This window comes from Electrophorus electricus, chromosome 8 (assembly GCF_041902795.1).
Source record: "Electrophorus electricus isolate QZ-2024a chromosome 8, ASM4190279v1, whole genome shotgun sequence".
NCBI classification, from domain to species: domain Eukaryota; kingdom Metazoa; phylum Chordata; class Actinopteri; order Gymnotiformes; family Gymnotidae; genus Electrophorus; species Electrophorus electricus.
Genome location: NC_137504.1, coordinates 30,050,479 through 30,068,059, shown reverse-complemented (window position 1 = coordinate 30,068,059; position 17,581 = coordinate 30,050,479). Strand labels below are relative to the sequence as shown.

At 45.4% G+C, this 17,581-nt stretch overlaps 1 protein-coding gene across 5 annotated transcripts; it reads right to left on the bottom strand.

The window, feature by feature from the left end:
* Window positions 1–717: 717 nt before the first annotated feature.
* sik2a (salt-inducible kinase 2a) lies at window positions 718–17,132 on the bottom strand. 5 transcript variants are annotated; one of them, XR_014125055.1, is made up of 16 exons: window positions 16,698–17,132; window positions 15,607–15,723; window positions 13,868–13,931; window positions 11,307–11,468; window positions 8,001–8,125; window positions 7,701–7,824; window positions 6,950–7,200; window positions 6,509–6,661; window positions 6,030–6,173; window positions 4,325–4,529; window positions 3,835–4,107; window positions 3,311–3,435; window positions 3,015–3,134; window positions 2,719–2,804; window positions 2,502–2,590; window positions 2,278–2,328 (listed from the first exon to the last, which is right to left on the bottom strand). XR_014125055.1 is itself a non-coding variant. In XM_081719952.1 (15 exons), exons 1-15 carry the CDS (start codon window positions 16,827–16,829, stop codon window positions 1,866–1,868), a joined length of 2,547 nt encoding a protein of 848 aa, XP_081576078.1. In that variant the 5' UTR covers window positions 16,830–17,132; the 3' UTR covers window positions 718–1,865. The 5 variants fall into 5 exon arrangements, 4 of the variants coding, with proteins under 4 accessions (XP_081576078.1, XP_026887622.2, XP_081576079.1 ...); XM_081719952.1 differs by lacking the exon at window positions 2,719–2,804 and having other exon boundaries at window positions 718–2,328; XM_027031821.3 differs by lacking the exon at window positions 2,719–2,804 and having other exon boundaries at window positions 718–2,328; window positions 6,971–7,200.
* Between the last annotated feature and the right edge of the window lie 449 nt (window positions 17,133–17,581).

The window sequence follows — 17,581 nt, the reverse complement described above, 5'->3', positions numbered from 1 at the left end:
TTTGGGAGGAAAAAAGCTGTCAGGAAAGGTTTTCTGAGCTTTGACAACTTTATTTTTAGAGATCAATGGGTCTCCCCTCCTCCCTGATCTCTAGTAGCAAGGTCTAATATATTATTGTTGCGGTAAGGGCTTGTGACAAGGCCATCATTTGTTGGGTTTGGATTCTGTGCCAGCTGCTGTCATGTCTGGCGGTGAACAGCTGCTTCACCAGAACATCACGACACACCTTTTAAGTGGCAACACTGCTTTACTCATCAGCCTTGTCCTGATTGTGATTTGGGGGGGTTCTGCGGCCTTCTGACCCCAAGCTTCACTCCCTGGTTATTTAAGAAAACTTTGAGCTGCTCTTTCAACCAACTAACCCTCAACACATTTTTTAATTAATTTTAAAAAGGGTTTATGAGGAAATGTTTATTTTCTTGCACCACTGACAAAGGGAAAAATATCAGAAATCCAACTCTTGTGGGTTTAAGGTGTGTTAGGAGTTTTGAGCAGGGCTGGGAAGAAATTATTCTCCAGTGCATGCTCTTGCTCCTGCACACGAGTATAACTCAGAGAGAACTGTAATCTGGGTAAATGTCTAGCTACTCCTTCAATTCCCTAAATGATGTCATTTCAAAAATCCTTTTTTGAATAGATATGGTATACTGGACACACTTTATATGAAGGAACCTTTTAGGCACAGTGGGTGGAGGACAACAAAAGACAAGAGTCCAATTTAATTTGTTCATCAGGTTTAATCACAACCTAAGTATAGTCAACAAAAGCTTGACTATAAATTCTAACAAAGTGATGAGATTTTCCTGACTGACAAAATGGTACAAACTAATTAAAACACGTTTAACTACTGACACCTATTTTAGGAGCCAGAGACATTACTAGAGCTGCAAAATATTGCTATTATACTTCTAGACGGCATGTGGACTTTAACCATGTAGCTTCATCTTCTACACCCAAGCCCCACCTAGTGGAAATAGGCAGGCTTCGGGGCAGGGGCAGAGAATCATAAGACTACTCTCCCCACCAGGAAATTGCAAGTACCCGATTAAAAGATTAAACTATTTAAAAGTAGTAGGAAAACAAAGGCACCTCACTAGCACTCCAACTTCAAAAGGGGAGAGAGCATATCCAACAGCCATAGTGTTAACATGCATTAAACATCCTTTTTGGCCAGTAAGAATAGTATCAAACTGTTCTGTTGTGTTGACTCATACTGATGCTTCCCACGAAACCAAAGTGAATCTGTTCAGAGGTGTGTGAAATAGAACTGTGAGGGCAGATCTATTTACTCTCACTATACGTTGTCATCCTTCACAAATGAGCCCATATGCCTCCTCCATTTAAAAGTGCCTAAAAGGCTTCACTTCTTCGAATCACTGGTTTGTTTGTTTGTTTGTTTTTTTTTACCTTTTATTCCCACTTCTCATACTGCTCTTGTTTTCAAAGGAGGTCTCAATAACCAACTTTTGTTTAATTTCAGACAGAAATAGTATCAACTAACAGTTTAAGGATGTAAAATGGAACTGGGTAAAAACAACCCATCTTTTAAACAGGGCATTTTAGGAAGAACATATTGCTTTAATACTGATTCAGAAATCTATTGTAACAGTGCTGCAGAGTATGTTCAGGTTCTCTTTGTGCTCATTTTAAAAGACTACAGGTGTTACAATAGACAACGCAAGACATTCATTTTCCATAGCCTGTCCCATTCTGGGATCAGGACCACAAAAGGGGAAGATCTGTGGGACCAATACGATTTCAAATTACTACAACAATATCTTATTTGTGCCCGAGGGCCAGCGCCAAGCGGCCCCACTCATCCTGAGATCTAGCCCCATTGTGCTCCTAACTGAATGAGAAATGATTTAGTTCACAAGCACACAGCCTTGTTGGGCCTCCACCGTGTCCATCATCTCAGAGTCCAAATAGGGGGTCTGCAGGGTGGGCTGGGCTGCAGGGGTGTCGCCTTGGTCGAGCGGGAGCAGCGGCAACTGAGCCGGGCTCCAGGCGTACAGAGGCTCAGTGCCAGTAGGCGGAGTGTGCATTGAGAGGCACTGTGCCTGGCAGTCCGAAGAGGGGGCCGCAGAGGGAAAGCTGATATCTGGGTAGGGACCTGGTTGGGGTCCGTATGAGCGGGTTGGGGCGGCGGGCTCCAAGAGCGGGGCAAGTGGTTGGGTCCGGCAGAAGGGTGAGCTGGGGAGCGGGGTGCCGTACTGGGGGTCCAAGCAGTCCTGCCCAGGGGGGTACTGGTCCTCAGCCAGCTGCATCTGGTGTATGTAGGACTGCAGCTGTGACTGTTTCTGGAGATGGAGCCTCTTCTGCTGTAGCCTGGCAACAGGATGACAAATCATCCATGATGTTTCAGGGGTTTCCACAGCTCAGGTCAAAGTCTTGCCTTAGCACTGGAAAGTGATCTTACTTTAATGAGTAGTGTCGGTCTTTAGATTTCCTAAAAGCTAAAGTTCTAGTCTATTTGTAGTGCAGATTCTCATAGTCCTGACCTGTGTTCCTGCAGCTGCTGCTCCAGTGAACGAGGTGCAGGCTCCTTGCAGAACATCTGTCCACTGCCACTGGCCAGAAGACTGGCCCTCTGGAAGGAAAAAAGCCACACACACACACACCCCCTCATCAATCCAAAAACTACACTGTCATTTTTCAGAGAATCTCCATGGGTCTGGACCTGCAGTTTGATTTGAATCTACGAAATGGAATACTTACACAGCCCAGCAAATCTTCATTATATTTGACCTCTAGTTGTGTACTACTTCTGTGTTGCATGAACATGACAGACGATCTTTTGAACTCTAGATGCCAAGATCTTGGTCAGTAACTTGAGTGGTTGCAGCAGATTCATTTTCCACCACTGTTTTACACCAGATTGTACATGCATCTCCAAGAACGCAAAAGAATGTCGACTTGAGTTTAATCTAAGCCAGAGGTAGGCAATAAACAAACAAACAAAAAAAACAACAACAAATGCCAGTGTCTAGCAGCTGTACACTAAGCGAGAATACCTGCAGTCTCTGAGCGAGATACTGGGTTTCCAATGACTGTCTTCTGGACAGCAGATAAGGATGCATTTTAATAGAGAACGCTGCCATGTCCTTTCCACTGTAAACCTGATGTCCTTCTCCCTGTAGGCCCAGACAAAATGGTCCACTTGTAGAAGTGCTACTCGATAATCGTCAATGCCTTCTATTGGTACAGACATGAACGTGGAGCTCAGCTTCAGGATAGAAGCATTTGTGCTGAATTAGTTCTGGTAAGGAAAGGGCAGTATGTATGTGAGGATGACTGAGACTGTCCTCACGTGGGGCTGAGCCTGAAAGCTGGCATCTCCAGCCCCTGATCCTGGTACCATTTGGACTTTGTTCAGCTCCAGGATGCCCTTGGTCCTGGCCAGGTTCTGGAGGTGCTGACGGAAAGCCACAAGACCTAGGAAGCAATGGAGACGCAAGTGCCGAATGATTTTATGCTGAGTCACAGTTTTAAATACTGCCTTGATAGTGAATAAATGAGTCATCAACACCCCTCACTTTCCTGATTCACACTTTATTTATGAATGGGAGGTCAGGAGTCAGTCAATCTGAGTGTGTCATTTAGTGTGGGCTGAGAAAGGTGGCTCTACAGGGTTCTTAAATGATCCAGAAATGGCCTGAAAATATAGACTTGGACAGGCTGACGCAGATGGGTTTTTATAGCGACTGCAAGTGATAGAAAGGGAGAGGGAGAGAAAATGATAAGAACGGTGATGCCGAATTTGTGAGTAAACCGAAACCAGCAGAAACAACAGTGGTATGGCTGTGCAGTTGAGGTAAAAAAACAAACAGCTACCCTGTGTGAGAGAAGTGTCTGAGGCACGGCGTCCCTCACAGAAGCTGGCTGGTGAATGTTTGTGAGTATTCCGCCCCCCTGAGCTCAAGGTCTGTACGGTAGGATTAGTAGGTTTCATGCAGACGAACGTAGGGCCCGCTTGACTGACGGGCGTAGCAACTAATGGGATTCCAAGAGGAGGAGTCTCTTCAGGTAAGCTGAGGTCACTGTGCGCATCATACTCTGAGTCCATGCTCCCGAGAGATGGGTTGAGACCCATAGAAAGCAGCTTCCCTGCAATTATAACAGCATACAGGTAACAGAGCACGGTTGCCTCTATGGTATCATATTTTACCATAGATTTCAGCATTTCTGGATTTTAATTTATAAATGTATTTAAATAATATACAATTTTTTAAATCTATTCATCTATCCATACATATTTCCATTTATACAAGTATGCAGTGTATTTCACTTTGTCAGAATTTGTACCACACACACACAGATAGACCTGTGGCGGGCTGGTTGGTGACCTCTGCCAGCGTGTGCCTTCGCTGGCTGAAGCGGGCGGCTCGTCGTGCGGCAATGGGTGCAGCCAGTTCCTCCTCTGCCTCAATGCCCTTGTCGACGGACGTCTTCATGGCGTCGGCCGGGAGTGAGATACTGGGCTTGCACACAGCATCTGGTGGCTGTGGGTCCAGTAGGCAACCGTCCACCTGTGGAGAGATATCACATGCTGAGACAGTGGGAGGTCAGGTGGTGCAGGAAACATGGCCATGCCCACAGCAGAAGATAGGCGGTGCTTGGGAAAGAGATGCTGCCGTCCTCACACAATATGCAAATAGGACAGACAAGGAGGAGAGCATTATATTATGAACAAGCAGATGAAATGTGCACGCACACACCATCTGCATCACAATAGCATCACACACAGAGAGATAAAAAGCATCAGGAAAAAAAAAAAGGGGGGGGGGGGGGCAGGGTGCCTGATTCATGAATCGCTGTGGAATCAGCACCTACATTTTGTGAATTCCAATAAGCATCCCAAAAAGTTGTGTTAACCATTCCATGACTCTTACCTTGGGCCAGTTAATAACTTCTGATCTGTTAATCTGAATGTGTATAGTGCTCCCATGTGCCACCACATGCCCCTGGGCTTTTGGCACCCGGCCGTCTCTGGAGAAGCAGATGGCTGGCGATGCGTTTGACAGGGGCAGGGACTGTGGAGCATCCTTTGCTCTGGTGTCATTTTGGTTTCTGTGGTCGACCAAAACCTCTGGACCCTTCAACCCACCTCATTATTACTTCTTACTAGCAGGAGAATGGAATGAAAGACTGTATAAACTAGCACGGTCTTCTTTGCACAATGCTAACTGGTTCTAACTTTCATGCACGATTAGTTGGCATCTTTGGGTGAAGTACTCCTTTAAGTACAAACAGGCTTATGCTTATGAGAATCGCTAAAAAGGCTGAGCCACAGTGCAAGGAATTAAATATGTGGTAACTATGGCGACTGCCTAGTGACAACCAGGGTCCTGATATAGCTGGAAAGGTGGTACTCAGTCGCACCTACTGACAGCTGGGGAGGGAATGAGAGGGAGGGAAAGGGGGAGTGGGGGAGAGAGAGAGAGAGAGAGAGAGAGAGAGCGCACGCAAGAGAGAGAGAGAGAGAGAGAGAGAGAGAGAGAGAGAGAGAGAGAGAGAGAGAGAGAGAGAGAGAGGCACATGCGAGCGAGCATGCTGCACTGGCCAGACATGGGTGGGTCACCCCCACGCGGTGCATTGCGTAATTGCTGGCAGCTGGCATGGTGCGGTAGTGGGACCTCCACCTGCCATCGACTAATAAACAGCTATCCACCAACCCCACTAGAAGGCCAGGCCAGGCTGGGATGGAAAGTCCCGGAAATTTAGGTAGGTGTGCGTGTGTGCGTGTGTGCGCGTGCGCACATTAAACGCTGCCTCTCTGGCGGGGTTATTTTAGGAAGCAGGAGAGGGGCTGATGCTCCACTGATGATGATGATGATGATGATGATGATGATGACGACGACGACGAGTCACAAGGAAGAGCCCTGGATGGAGTGGCAGTAATGGATGTTCAGAGCCATGGATAAATGAGGCCCAACTGATAACATCCGGCGGTACCCATTGAGGAGCACTGGCTTAGCTCTGGTTCTCTGGGCTGCATGCTACACCCATTCCAGAAGCTTCACACTCACCTTGGGAGTGTCCCCCTCCTCCTCAGCAAAAGCTTGCTCTGAAGAAGTTGGCTGCTGTGAGAAGCCGAACGTGTCGGTGGAGGTCTGCAGGAGGACAGGGGAGCGCAGGTGCGGAGGGACTCCCGTCTGGGCCAGAACCGAGGTCTATGGGGAAAAGGAAAGGGAAACAGTTATACCAGAGCTGACAAGCCATCAAGACTGCATGATGATCTCAAATAAAACATTTTAAATATATAAAAAATGTAATAGAATTTTTTCCCCCATTAACAAATTACTAATACACTTAATTCTACAATTGCAAGGGATAGCAATTCAGCATAACAGCTTTTGTTAGTTTTCAGCAAATGTATCCCAATCTAACCAGAAATCCACACTTTGTACAATTACTGATCCCTGTAACAGGATCAAAAGAACGATGCACTTCCTCCACAGGACTTTTATTTGCACTCTTGCAACAGTGTCTGGCGAGTGACGGTTACCTTGACGACGGTCTGCTCGGCGATGGTGCTTGGGCGGCGCTGGTCAGCGCTGAGCTGCTGCTCCACGAGGAAGCTGCTCCGGTGCGCCTTCAGCCGTTCCACCAGGAGGTAGTAGATGGCAGCAAAATGGTTGTAGCTTTTGTTTTGGAGAGACTTTGGGATGGGGAGGAAGGATTTGGAAGACATCAAACTGGAATATATTTTTGCATGGAATTCAGTTAAGGCAAAAACCCTTTGCTAGGTTATATTACACACTTTTTACAGTCTACATTTATATGGAAGTGGCTGGCTCATCCTATATCTAAGCTAAAATCCCAAAACAGAGGCTACAGTATTTCCCTGCATTTGAAATAGCTCCTGACCATTTGTGTTTATGGCATATTGCCAACACATCTCCAACTGGGTAGGACCTCTAACAAATCATCCCAGGCCAGTACTGACCTGATCCCAGCTGCCCCTCACCTCCATGGTCTTGTGCTGATCGATGCCGAGTCCATGCATGAGCCGGAGCACCTGCTCGCTGTGCTCTGCTGGCCCCGCCTTATCAGTGGTGGCCACGCCCCCTTGCTGGTAGAGCACTGGCCTCTGGGGCAGCGCCTCATGCGCCATCCAGCGGTGCTCACGGATCTGGCTGAGGGACAGCCTCTTGGTGGGGTCCAGCACCAGCATCCTCCGAATCAGGTGCTCGCAGTCTGGGGGAGGGACAGTCAGTGACTGATTCCTTTGGATGGCGTGGGAGGGGTGGGGTTTTGCAAGGCGGGGTTCACTTTTTTTTTAAAACCATGTTCACCAACCCTAAGGCTAATCAATAGGCAAATATAAGAACAATGAAGTCATGTGTTTGGACTATTAACATAACAGGAGTGTGTTAGCCAAGATTGGGCTCTAAACCTTGGCCTAGTTCACTCCCATTTGAACACAAATAATTCAGCGTGTTGAAACACTGGCGTCAAAGCCCAGGAATGAAGCTTGACCCTACCAATCACACATACTTAACAACATATTGGCAAAGCTTTGAAAACGTTGTGAACCTTTACCTTGTTTTAAATCAATTTGATGTAGTTGAGACTGAGTTATATTTTTGTTGGTTATATGCCTTAAATGGTCTAAGCCCAGCAGGGCCTTGAATAAGAACAGTGATCGTGATTAGGGTTTTTTCTGCACGCACAGTGAGAGGTACCACTTACTTTACCTTCACTCATGAAGTAAGGAATGCGGAATCGGCCTTCGAGGACCCTCTGTCTCAAAACAGGCAGGCTGGGCCCGTCAAATGGTAGAGCTCCACACACCAGCACATATAAGACCACGCCCATGCTCTGCATCAACAGAACACAGCAAGCACCCCTGGATTTAAGAGCTGGTGCCTGCGTGCTGCTTGGGTATTGTAATTCTCAGTCTCCTATCTCAGACGAAATGGAGAATAGGACCAGGCACTTTGTGCTTCTGGGTTTGTCTTTTATGGAACTTCGGCAGTTCTTGGGTGCCCTCTTACCCAGATGTCCAGTTGTGGCCCTTCATACTGCTGTCCCTCGAACACCTCCGGGGCTGCGTAGGGGGGGCTTCCGCACCATGTGGCCAGGGGCTCCCCGGGCCGGAAGAAGTTCCCAAAGCCAAAGTCTGAAAGTGGAAAGCAGGACACGAGTGGTCAGCAGTACAAATCGATGGAACAGAAGCGCCAACTGTTTGGACGAAGTTCGGCTTGGCAGTTGAGTGGGATGGGCAGAGGACTCATGCGGAGCCGATGGGCGCAAGAACCTGAAGGCTTCACAAGACTTTCTTCAGTCTGTGGCCAGTCCAGCCAAACAGCTGCACAGACCAGTCACACACCCTCTTACACGTGACTGACAGGGTGGCAAAGAGCCACCACTCATTACATAACCCAGAGTGGGTGTTGGACCCACTACACGGTACACACCTTCCTGCCAAAGAGAAGGGATTATAGTCCGGGTGTGGGCTTGACCATGTCGGAATGCTGGGGCTGATGAGGAACCATGTCGGAGCAGTCAGGGTGAATTTGACACGGACTGAATGATGGCATGGTGTTATGCTATTATAACGGCATCCAACATGCCCCATCATATAACAGCTGGACCCTTTGGGGGGGTGGGGGGGTGGGGGGGTGTTGAAGGGGAGAAAGGGCAGCAGAGTGAAAGTCAGTGGGGGGACATTTACTGCTCTGAATAAGGCTGCCAAGAAGGTCATGGCGTCCGGAGCTAGCAGGTCGCAGATTTTATTGACACACAAGGTTCAATGTGAGTGTTCCAGCGCATGCTGGGGCAGTTAACCCTATCTATACTATTCTGAAGCACTGAGCAACACTGAACAGCCAATAAGAATAATGCAATGAGATGAGGAAGCAAAAAAATACCACAGGCTATCTGATAAAAATATTTAAGTATATACATTCATAAATCTCCATAAACCTTATAATGCACTTATAATACAGATTCAGTCTTCCCCACCATTCCTACACACACACACACACACACACACACACACACACACACACACACACACACACACACACAATTTCTCTACACTGCAGCTGTGGACCGACTCCTAGGGAACAATGCTCAGTGGCTCCCCGCCGCTTACTCCGTCAGGTCAGTCAGGCACAGCCTCTAACGTCAGAATACAGCAGTCATTTACTTAGAAAACATCATGCAGGTTGCCGCTTGAGAAAATGTGCAAGCATAAAATGTAGCATGTCTCAGCCGAGCAGGAGAATTTAGGTTAGATGAAGTGATTGATGGTTGAGGTTAGTGGAGGGTGGAGCAAAGATGGGTTAAAAGCAAATTTGTTAATGGGACAGACTCACACTAGGGTTGGGAGATGTCAACAGGGAAGCTGTGTTGGATGATGGTGGGGGGCTGTGGGGGAGGCCTACAAAAGGTACTATAATTTTTTTATATGCTTTGTTATACTTTTTTTTCCAATGATGTTTCAATTTACATCAATACATCAATTACTATTAATTAATTGAGCCCTTTATCAAAAATTCATGATTGTTTTTGTAAAAAAATCACATAAACCAGGTATGACCTTGTTTGACGTCCTCATTTTAAAATAACATGGTTACTAAAGTGTTTCTTCTAGTTAATAGGCAATAGTTTTAAATTAAAATGCATCTCCACTGCTATGAATTTATTTTGATACCGGAGATATATATTCTACAAAGTAAAAACAATAATATAAAGCATTATTGTAAGAATTATTTTTAAAATGCTTACATGAATAATGAAAGTCTAAACAAAACCAAAAAGAAATTAAAATAACTGATTACAAACAATTAATGATTCAACACTTCAGTTCTATGGATCAAGTTCATTGCCAAGTAAGTAACAAGTAATAAATGTAGTTTTTTATGTTATAGCATAGTTATTAGAATTATAGCAGGCTGTGTGTGTGTGTGGGGGGGGGGGGGGGGCATGTGACATCACAGCGGGGGCTCAACATCGCCATGTATGTCAGCCATCCACAATGGAAGATGGCATTGTCTACTTATTCACACTTATCTTTTTAGTGCAGAGAGGACATTATAGCTGAGGTGTGAAGGCATTTATGGAGCCACTGTATGTATCTTTTTCAAAAATGGTGTGTTAAGTTTTCAGGACAAAACTAGCTTGGCTGCTCCTGATGGTTCTCTCCCACACACCTGTATGTTTAACATTACTGTGACACCATTACATCTTGATCTGTAATACAAAACAAAAAAAGGAAGCAATACAATGAATTTTGTTTAAGAGTAGATTTAAACAAAACACTGTTGGCTACAGCAGTGGCACTCAGAAAAGGATTCACTGACAGAGTCCACAATTTTTCTTAGAGCACAAAAATTATCTTAGAAGTCCCAAAACTAGTAACAAATCAAAGACGAAGTAAATTAAACGATGTCACAACTGTTTAGCCTCATCTTGACCCCATGGTGTTCAAGAGATCCATTATGTTGCAAGTTAATAGCAAAACAATTGCTAAGTCTTGTCTGTAGCATGTAGCCCTAGGATGCATATAATAAATCATTATAAAACAAACTGTGGGAGGCCCGGTGATTCACCAAGCTCAGTTTGTGTGTGTGTGTGCGTGTGTGTTGGTGCGTGCCTAAGTGTGTGCGTGCCTAAGTGTGTGCGTTTGATCTCACAGCATATTAGTTCATTCCTCAGTGCTGCTGGCCTCACATCCACTTGACGTCACTGAGTAAATATGAGATACAAGAGTGGCTCTGAGACTGTCTGCTGCTGGTGTGTGTGTGTGTGTGTGTGTGTATACACATGTACATACGTACTGTGGTATGCCTGAAGGAAGATGGCTAGGGATTTGTCTTTAATGCATAATGGTCTGCATCTTTACAGTAAATACCACCCTATATAACCAGATTATGGGGACAATTTAATAATCCAAATCACAACATATTATTAACCTACATTTAGTGCACCAAAATAAAGTGAACATCCATTTTCAATCCTGTATTCATATATTTGTGGAAAAAAGGGAAACAATTTTAAACCAAAATCAACAGTGAATGCCATTCTTCCACTCAGCAAACACTATTCTGTCCCTGCCCAGTCCGAACCATTTTGCTTAGCTTAACATATTGAATGGATATCTGTTGGAACATCTAACCAGGCCTGCCTCATGAGTTCTGGTTTTGCTTGATTATGGAGTGTCACATGTCCCTTATGCTCTGTAGCAGACACTTCAACTGCTGTGTGACCTTGACAGTGCATATATGTATATGTATGTATGTGTGTGTGTGTGTGTGCACGCGCGCGTGTGTGTGTGTAAACCAGTGCTTACTTGCCTGCGATCTTGATATTCATGTGTGCATCCAGCAGGAGGTTCTCGGCCTTCAGGTCCCGGTGGACGATGCCCTGTTCGTGGCAGTACGCCACCGCTGACAGGATCTGCCAAAACTTGCGACGGGCGTCTGCCTCGCTCAGCCGGCCACGGCTGGCCAGGTGGTCTGGGGAACCCATGCACAGATCAGGCATTACAGGGTGGATAGCATGAAAAAAATTTATATTTTTGTTGATAATCACACTACATGTGTCCAGGAAGACAGCAGCAGGGCATCTTGTTGAAACAGGAAACCAAAAAGTTGATATAGGGCTCCAAACAAATCCTGTTCCAGAGCCCATCAGAGTCTGCTGATTACTGGGGCAAGTGAGAGGCCAGAAGATCAGGCCACAGGGGAGAAAGCGCAAGAGGGTGCAGTGAGGGAGTTGGGGGGGGTGGGGAAGAGTGAACAGTGAGAACGAGAGATACGTGCCAGGCGTTAATGAAACAGCAGCTCTCTGTGCTTCGACAGTCAGCGTGAGCCTGCAGCTGTCAGCCGTGTGTGCCGCTCGCTGCGCGCGCCACAGGGTATGCGCCCAGTGTGTGTGTTAAGGTGTGGGAGGCTTTGGGGGAATATGCCTTGCGTCAGTGTGACAAGAAGATTGACGAGTGTGTCAAGCATGGGACAGTGCATGACGGTCAGCTGACAGATGACAAGTATATGCCAAAAGCATCATTCACGCCACACCTCGAGCCAAGAACAGAGCATCTGGTCCAGGTTAGGATCTGGGACAGGGCTTCAAAACATGCTCTAAAGCATGTCCTTCAAATTAGCAGAACACAAGGGCATAACTTTGCTTTGAAAAGTGCTGGGGACAAGAAAGGACTAGGTGACGAATTTGAGGGGCAGATGAGTGGAATGCATGTTCAAATTCAAGCACATTAACTGAAAACAAATCAGGAAAGGAAAAGGTTCATAAAAAGTTTTAGGACTGCATTTGTCAAACCTATCAGCATTGAACAAAATAAGCATCAGCATTAAGGTTTAAGATACATTTGTAGTACAACTGTTTTCTATCCATTTTGATTAAAATCATTTGTTTCATTTCATTAAATTTTGTCAGTTGTGCCACGCTCTCTGCATCATATGATATAAGCATGAATGTTCACTGAACATAATAAAACAAGCATATTACTCAAAATACTATTTAATAAATGAAGCAAAGACTGCTTGCAGAGGAAACAAGCGGAGTATACTTTCAAAAAGTCATCCATTTCAGAAAGTGGTGTGGACATGTTCCCAGCGTAAATTACAATACGCATATATCAGGACTGTTAGAAAAATCAACATATGTTTTTGGGGTGACATGCTGGAACAGCATGTCTGCATATGCACATGATAGATTGATCAAATAAGCCACAAATATTCTGGAAGCTCATTTTTCGGATTGAAAACACACACACACAGCAAAACATAAGCAAGCAAAGTATGCTAAAATATAAAACAAAAACAGCTAATCTCTGATGAACTAAAAATGAGGCTATATCCACACCTGCATACTATGCTGTCAAACATTAGCTCATGGGCACCTCATAATGGTGCCACACTGAATAAGGACGAACGCTCCATGTGCTGGAGGCCACGTTCCCCTTTGCAGTCACCCTCTGCAAGTCCTTTGAAGAAATAAGAAGATTCTTCAATTCAGGGAGAGCCAAAGTTGGTAGCGTCTGACAGTACATCAGCTGAATCAAAGCAGCCCTTCTCTCACGCACACACTCCCTCCTCTCAGCTCCCCCCCCTCTTATTTTTGGACTTCGGCCTCACAAACGTCATTTCAGTTCCCGACTGCTCTACTTCCCAACAGTCTGGCGTGAGAAGCTGACTCCTCTCTGGGTAACCTTTCATCCCCCCGTCCTTCCCCCTACATCCACCCGCTTGCAGGGTATTACAAAACCCACATTTGATAACGATCTATTCTCCGCGACACCTTGAACTGTGTTCCTAGGCAGACTTATTGTACCAGCTTTTGGGAAGCCGGCCAAGAACGTGAGGCGCTTTGAAGATACGCTAGCGCTAACCTAAACCAGTCATGACGCTTGGCAAGCACTACAGGGCCAGTCTGGTTGACTTGCCGGGTTCCCAATATCAAACGCAACATTCTGTGAAAAAGTTTCCATTTCAATTTATGTATTTCATTTCCCATTTTATATCTGCTACTTCTGCTACTGTATGACCTTTCATCTTAAAGAAGATAGTCATCAATCTGGTTAGAGCAACCAGTGAACACTTTGTCTGTGTATCAGAGTGTAAAACTACACTTTCAGTTGACCCATTTAACAACCGCACGGGACCGGACAGCAATAAACAAAAATGGGCAGCAGCCTACAGGGACAGAGCAAACATGCTTGAGCACCACGACCCTTTCTCTGGCGGCGCTACTGATTACTGGGGGCAAACTCATGGCATCTGTTCAGGGCACGTGTGACGACTGGACAGCCTTGAGGAGCATCAACACGTGGTCTCTGTGAGCTCCTGCCTAAAGGCTTCCCTCTAATCGGCTGTGCAGAATAAAGAGGAACACTTACCAAAGATCTCCCCATTTTTGGCGTACTCCGTGACCAGGTAGAGCATGTTCTTGGTCTCCATGACCTGTTAAAAGAGAGCAAAAGTGCCACTCGTGCTCAGAAAGTTTCGTGCAGACATGATATGCTAACCAATGACGCAAAGGAGCAGTAAAAATAAAAATGTTAGCATGAAACCGCAAAACCATCTTTAACAATCATAATCGAGGGAGCAGGTCTGGCTTTAATGGAAACTGGATTTCGCATGCTGAAAAACCCTCGGGTGGGAGGGAAAACGTTTTGTAAGGCCCCTGAAAATGGTAGGATTAAAAAAAGCTCAAATCCTCACCATAACAGTGATAATACCACATGGTGTTTTATTACACCATGGGGAGCTGGCTTACAAGCTAGATGTGATATTTGACTGTTGAGTCCTGAAATACAGCACAATACAGACAGACGTCAAAGCTCAACAGGGAGCATGATCATTTTGTATGTTCAAGGCTGGTGTAACAGTTAACACAAGAGGAATTTTGCACTAGTTGTGGACACCTTATGTAGCTAATGAGTATAGTATCTAGTGTAAGAAAGCACAATACAAAAATTACTGCATAATTTAAAATTCAGTGAATGCTATTATAATTGATTATAATAATACAAAATGCAGTTGAATTTCCACCTTTGGACTGACACATCAGAATGCTTCGATACATTTTACACCCTGGCCCACCTAAAATATCACCCATGGTGGGTACGGTCAGAAATTCCAGCACAAACGTAACAACAGGCTTTGAACTCATCACAAGCTCCTTTGAGGGCTTCAAACAGCCACACCTTTCTCTGCAGAATGTAAGGAGGCAGCGGCAGTAAACGCTTTGCTCTTGGTGGATCCAACGAATATGAATCCAATATGGGCCACAACTGAATGAGTCCAGTGAGGATCAACACCGCCGTGAGGTGATGCCATGGAATGAAGCCAAGCGGTAGTATCTGATGTTAGCATATGCCAGTAAGTATTAAGAACATTACTACGCTGTCCTTGTTTTTTGGGTGACAAACTTTGACTCAGTCAATCCATGTAAAGTGGCATACTTAAATACATCTGTTGTGTGGTTCCCTTCATGGCCTGTCAATCTAGAGGTTTGCACAGCCAAAGGTAATTGCTGCTTTTCATGGCCCACATTTGACTACTTCAAACTGCAAAACTTTGACACACATGTGGATTTTTCACATGCATACAAATATTTCTGTTGACCACCACTGGTATACACCCACCCTCCCCAAGACCTGAAAGCCAGTGACGCAGCGATGCCTGCCGCCCTGTGGAGCTAGAGAACCTAGACACCCATGGGGGTAGGGGGCACGTGAGGTGATTATGGCTAAGGATACAGATGCCACAGTAGCACCTGCTTAGTGGGTCCTGCTGCTGTGTAGCCAGCATCTGTGGAGAGGAAACCTGCATTTCTCCTTCAAATCTCACACAATGAGATGTGAGAAAAGCCCTGAAGGTTAAGTGTCAAGGTCACTGACTGATGACGAAGGGATAATCTCTCCAGCACTAGGAAAATAAACTCGGCTCTGAGCAGTAACAAAACACCCGGGCAAAGAATCCTGGGTCAAGGAATGAATGAAAAATTTGGAAAACTACTAAAATCCCTCTTTTAAAACTGGCCTGGGGCTGAAGGTAGTCTTGTCCACCAGGTGCGGAGTGAAACGGGAGGATGTTGGTGGTGGAGCATTGAAGAGTGGCGACGTTGATGCACCTGGTAAAGCTTTATGATGTGCGGATGGTCCACCAGCTTCATGATCTCCACCTCCCTGTAGATCTTCTCCATGTTTGCAGCGTCTAGCTGTGTCTTGTCTATGATCTTTATGGCCACCTGCATGATGACGTACATGTTAATTACCACTTCAGCATTGCAGACATGTCGCTACCTGCTTATCAATGTGCAAAGCCAATTTCCAGCAAGACGAGCTTGAATTCACTCTCTTACATTAATTTTGTTCATGGCATCATAATTTAGAATACAGTGGTATTGCAAAGGTATGTATGATGTTGCAATGCTCATCAGGATCACATATGGTAAGCTTTGCAAAAACATATGGCAGCTGGTTTTGCACCTCGTGCAGTGCCACACTATAGAACCAAGACCAGAGAAACATCAAGTTCCCCCTGAAGACAAATGCGCTGACGTCATGCCATTAAGCCGCGCAGTAGTCTGTAATGCTCCCACATTCCAATAGGTATTAAGGACATTCCAAGGTAGGGTTTTTTTTTTTTTCCTAAGCGGGTGACATACTTTGACTTGAACGTTAAATTCACGGACGGTGGCATGTTTAGGAAATCTGCACGAATTTTTAAGTTTCCTCTGATGAATGTTGTTGGCTGCATCGCCTGTCAATCTAAAACTTTACAAAGGTGTCTGTTGCTTTTCATGGCAAGTTGCCTACTCCGAAATGTCAGTCCTTGACATACACACCGATATCAGATTTGTTTACTTATTCTTATATTCGCTTTTTTTTTTCCATTGCAAACGGTCAAATAAAAAACTAAAGTACCCAAACGGTCACGCACTCTGAGACTAAAGCATTTGAAATGTGGTTGCAGCTTTGCAACAGCTGTGGTTCCAGCAAATTTATCTTTGAATTCTACACAGCAGTCACACCACGCGACTCGGTAATACATCCTGCTTATAAAGTTAGTTCGTTTATTCATTATTCCTTTGTGCGCTGCGGTAAACCTGAGAATGCCACTTGTTCACATATTCGTAAACTAAGAAGTTTGATGTATTTACGCTGACGCAAACAGCAGCACCTATAGCCTAGATTTTAAAATGTGGACGTATTCACTTACCTCCGATTTGGTGATTCGGTGTCTCGCTAGCTTCACAACTGCGAAATTCCCTTTCCCCAGCGTGCGCTCAATGTCATAAAATCCGACACGAACCGGGGCCCGCTGACACGCTTTCTGATCTGGCTCGGACATGGCCGTAGTTTTCTTGTGGCCTTAGCTATGGAGTTGTGAAGTGCTTGGGCATATACACCTGTGATTCCAGAAGACGAGAGGTGGGGAAATGGAATTCCTTCTAATTGAACAACATGTCACATGTCTGTGCTAACTTCAGAATGAGGCATGCTGAATGTGCCGCGACCAGTGCCGGTGATCCTTCAACATTCGCTTTCCGACGCGGGTTCCGCTCACCCGCAGAATGCCTCACTCACAGCGATCATGAGCGGGGAAAGCATGCCGCCCCGATGCTCGGCGTGAGCAGCGACGTTCTGGCGCTCCACATGTATTGACGTCAGTGCTAAAGGGATTTTATAAAGGGGGCGGATCCCGCAGAAGCAGTTCCACAGTCCACGAGCAGTTAGTAACCAAGACAACCTTATCCACTTCATACGTCAATCAGCAGCTATTGCTTTCTCCTCGGTGACAGTAAGTTCGCGAGCGCAGACGAGCATGTATGAATATTTGCCAACTAGATTGTTTCATTAACGTCTAAAATATGCGCTTTGAAGCACGCCATTAAGCATTAACCACTATATAACGTTCACCTCAAACACCTTTCTTAACATTGAAGCCAGGATATTTACTTTTGCATTAAAAAGAAGGCCCTATACTAATTATATATTGTGTATCTGCACTGTGAACATATTACAACTCGGAATAAGGCTTTATAATGCGTACATATATAAGGGAACTGAGAACGCTTGTGTGTCCAGCGGCATCTACTGGTT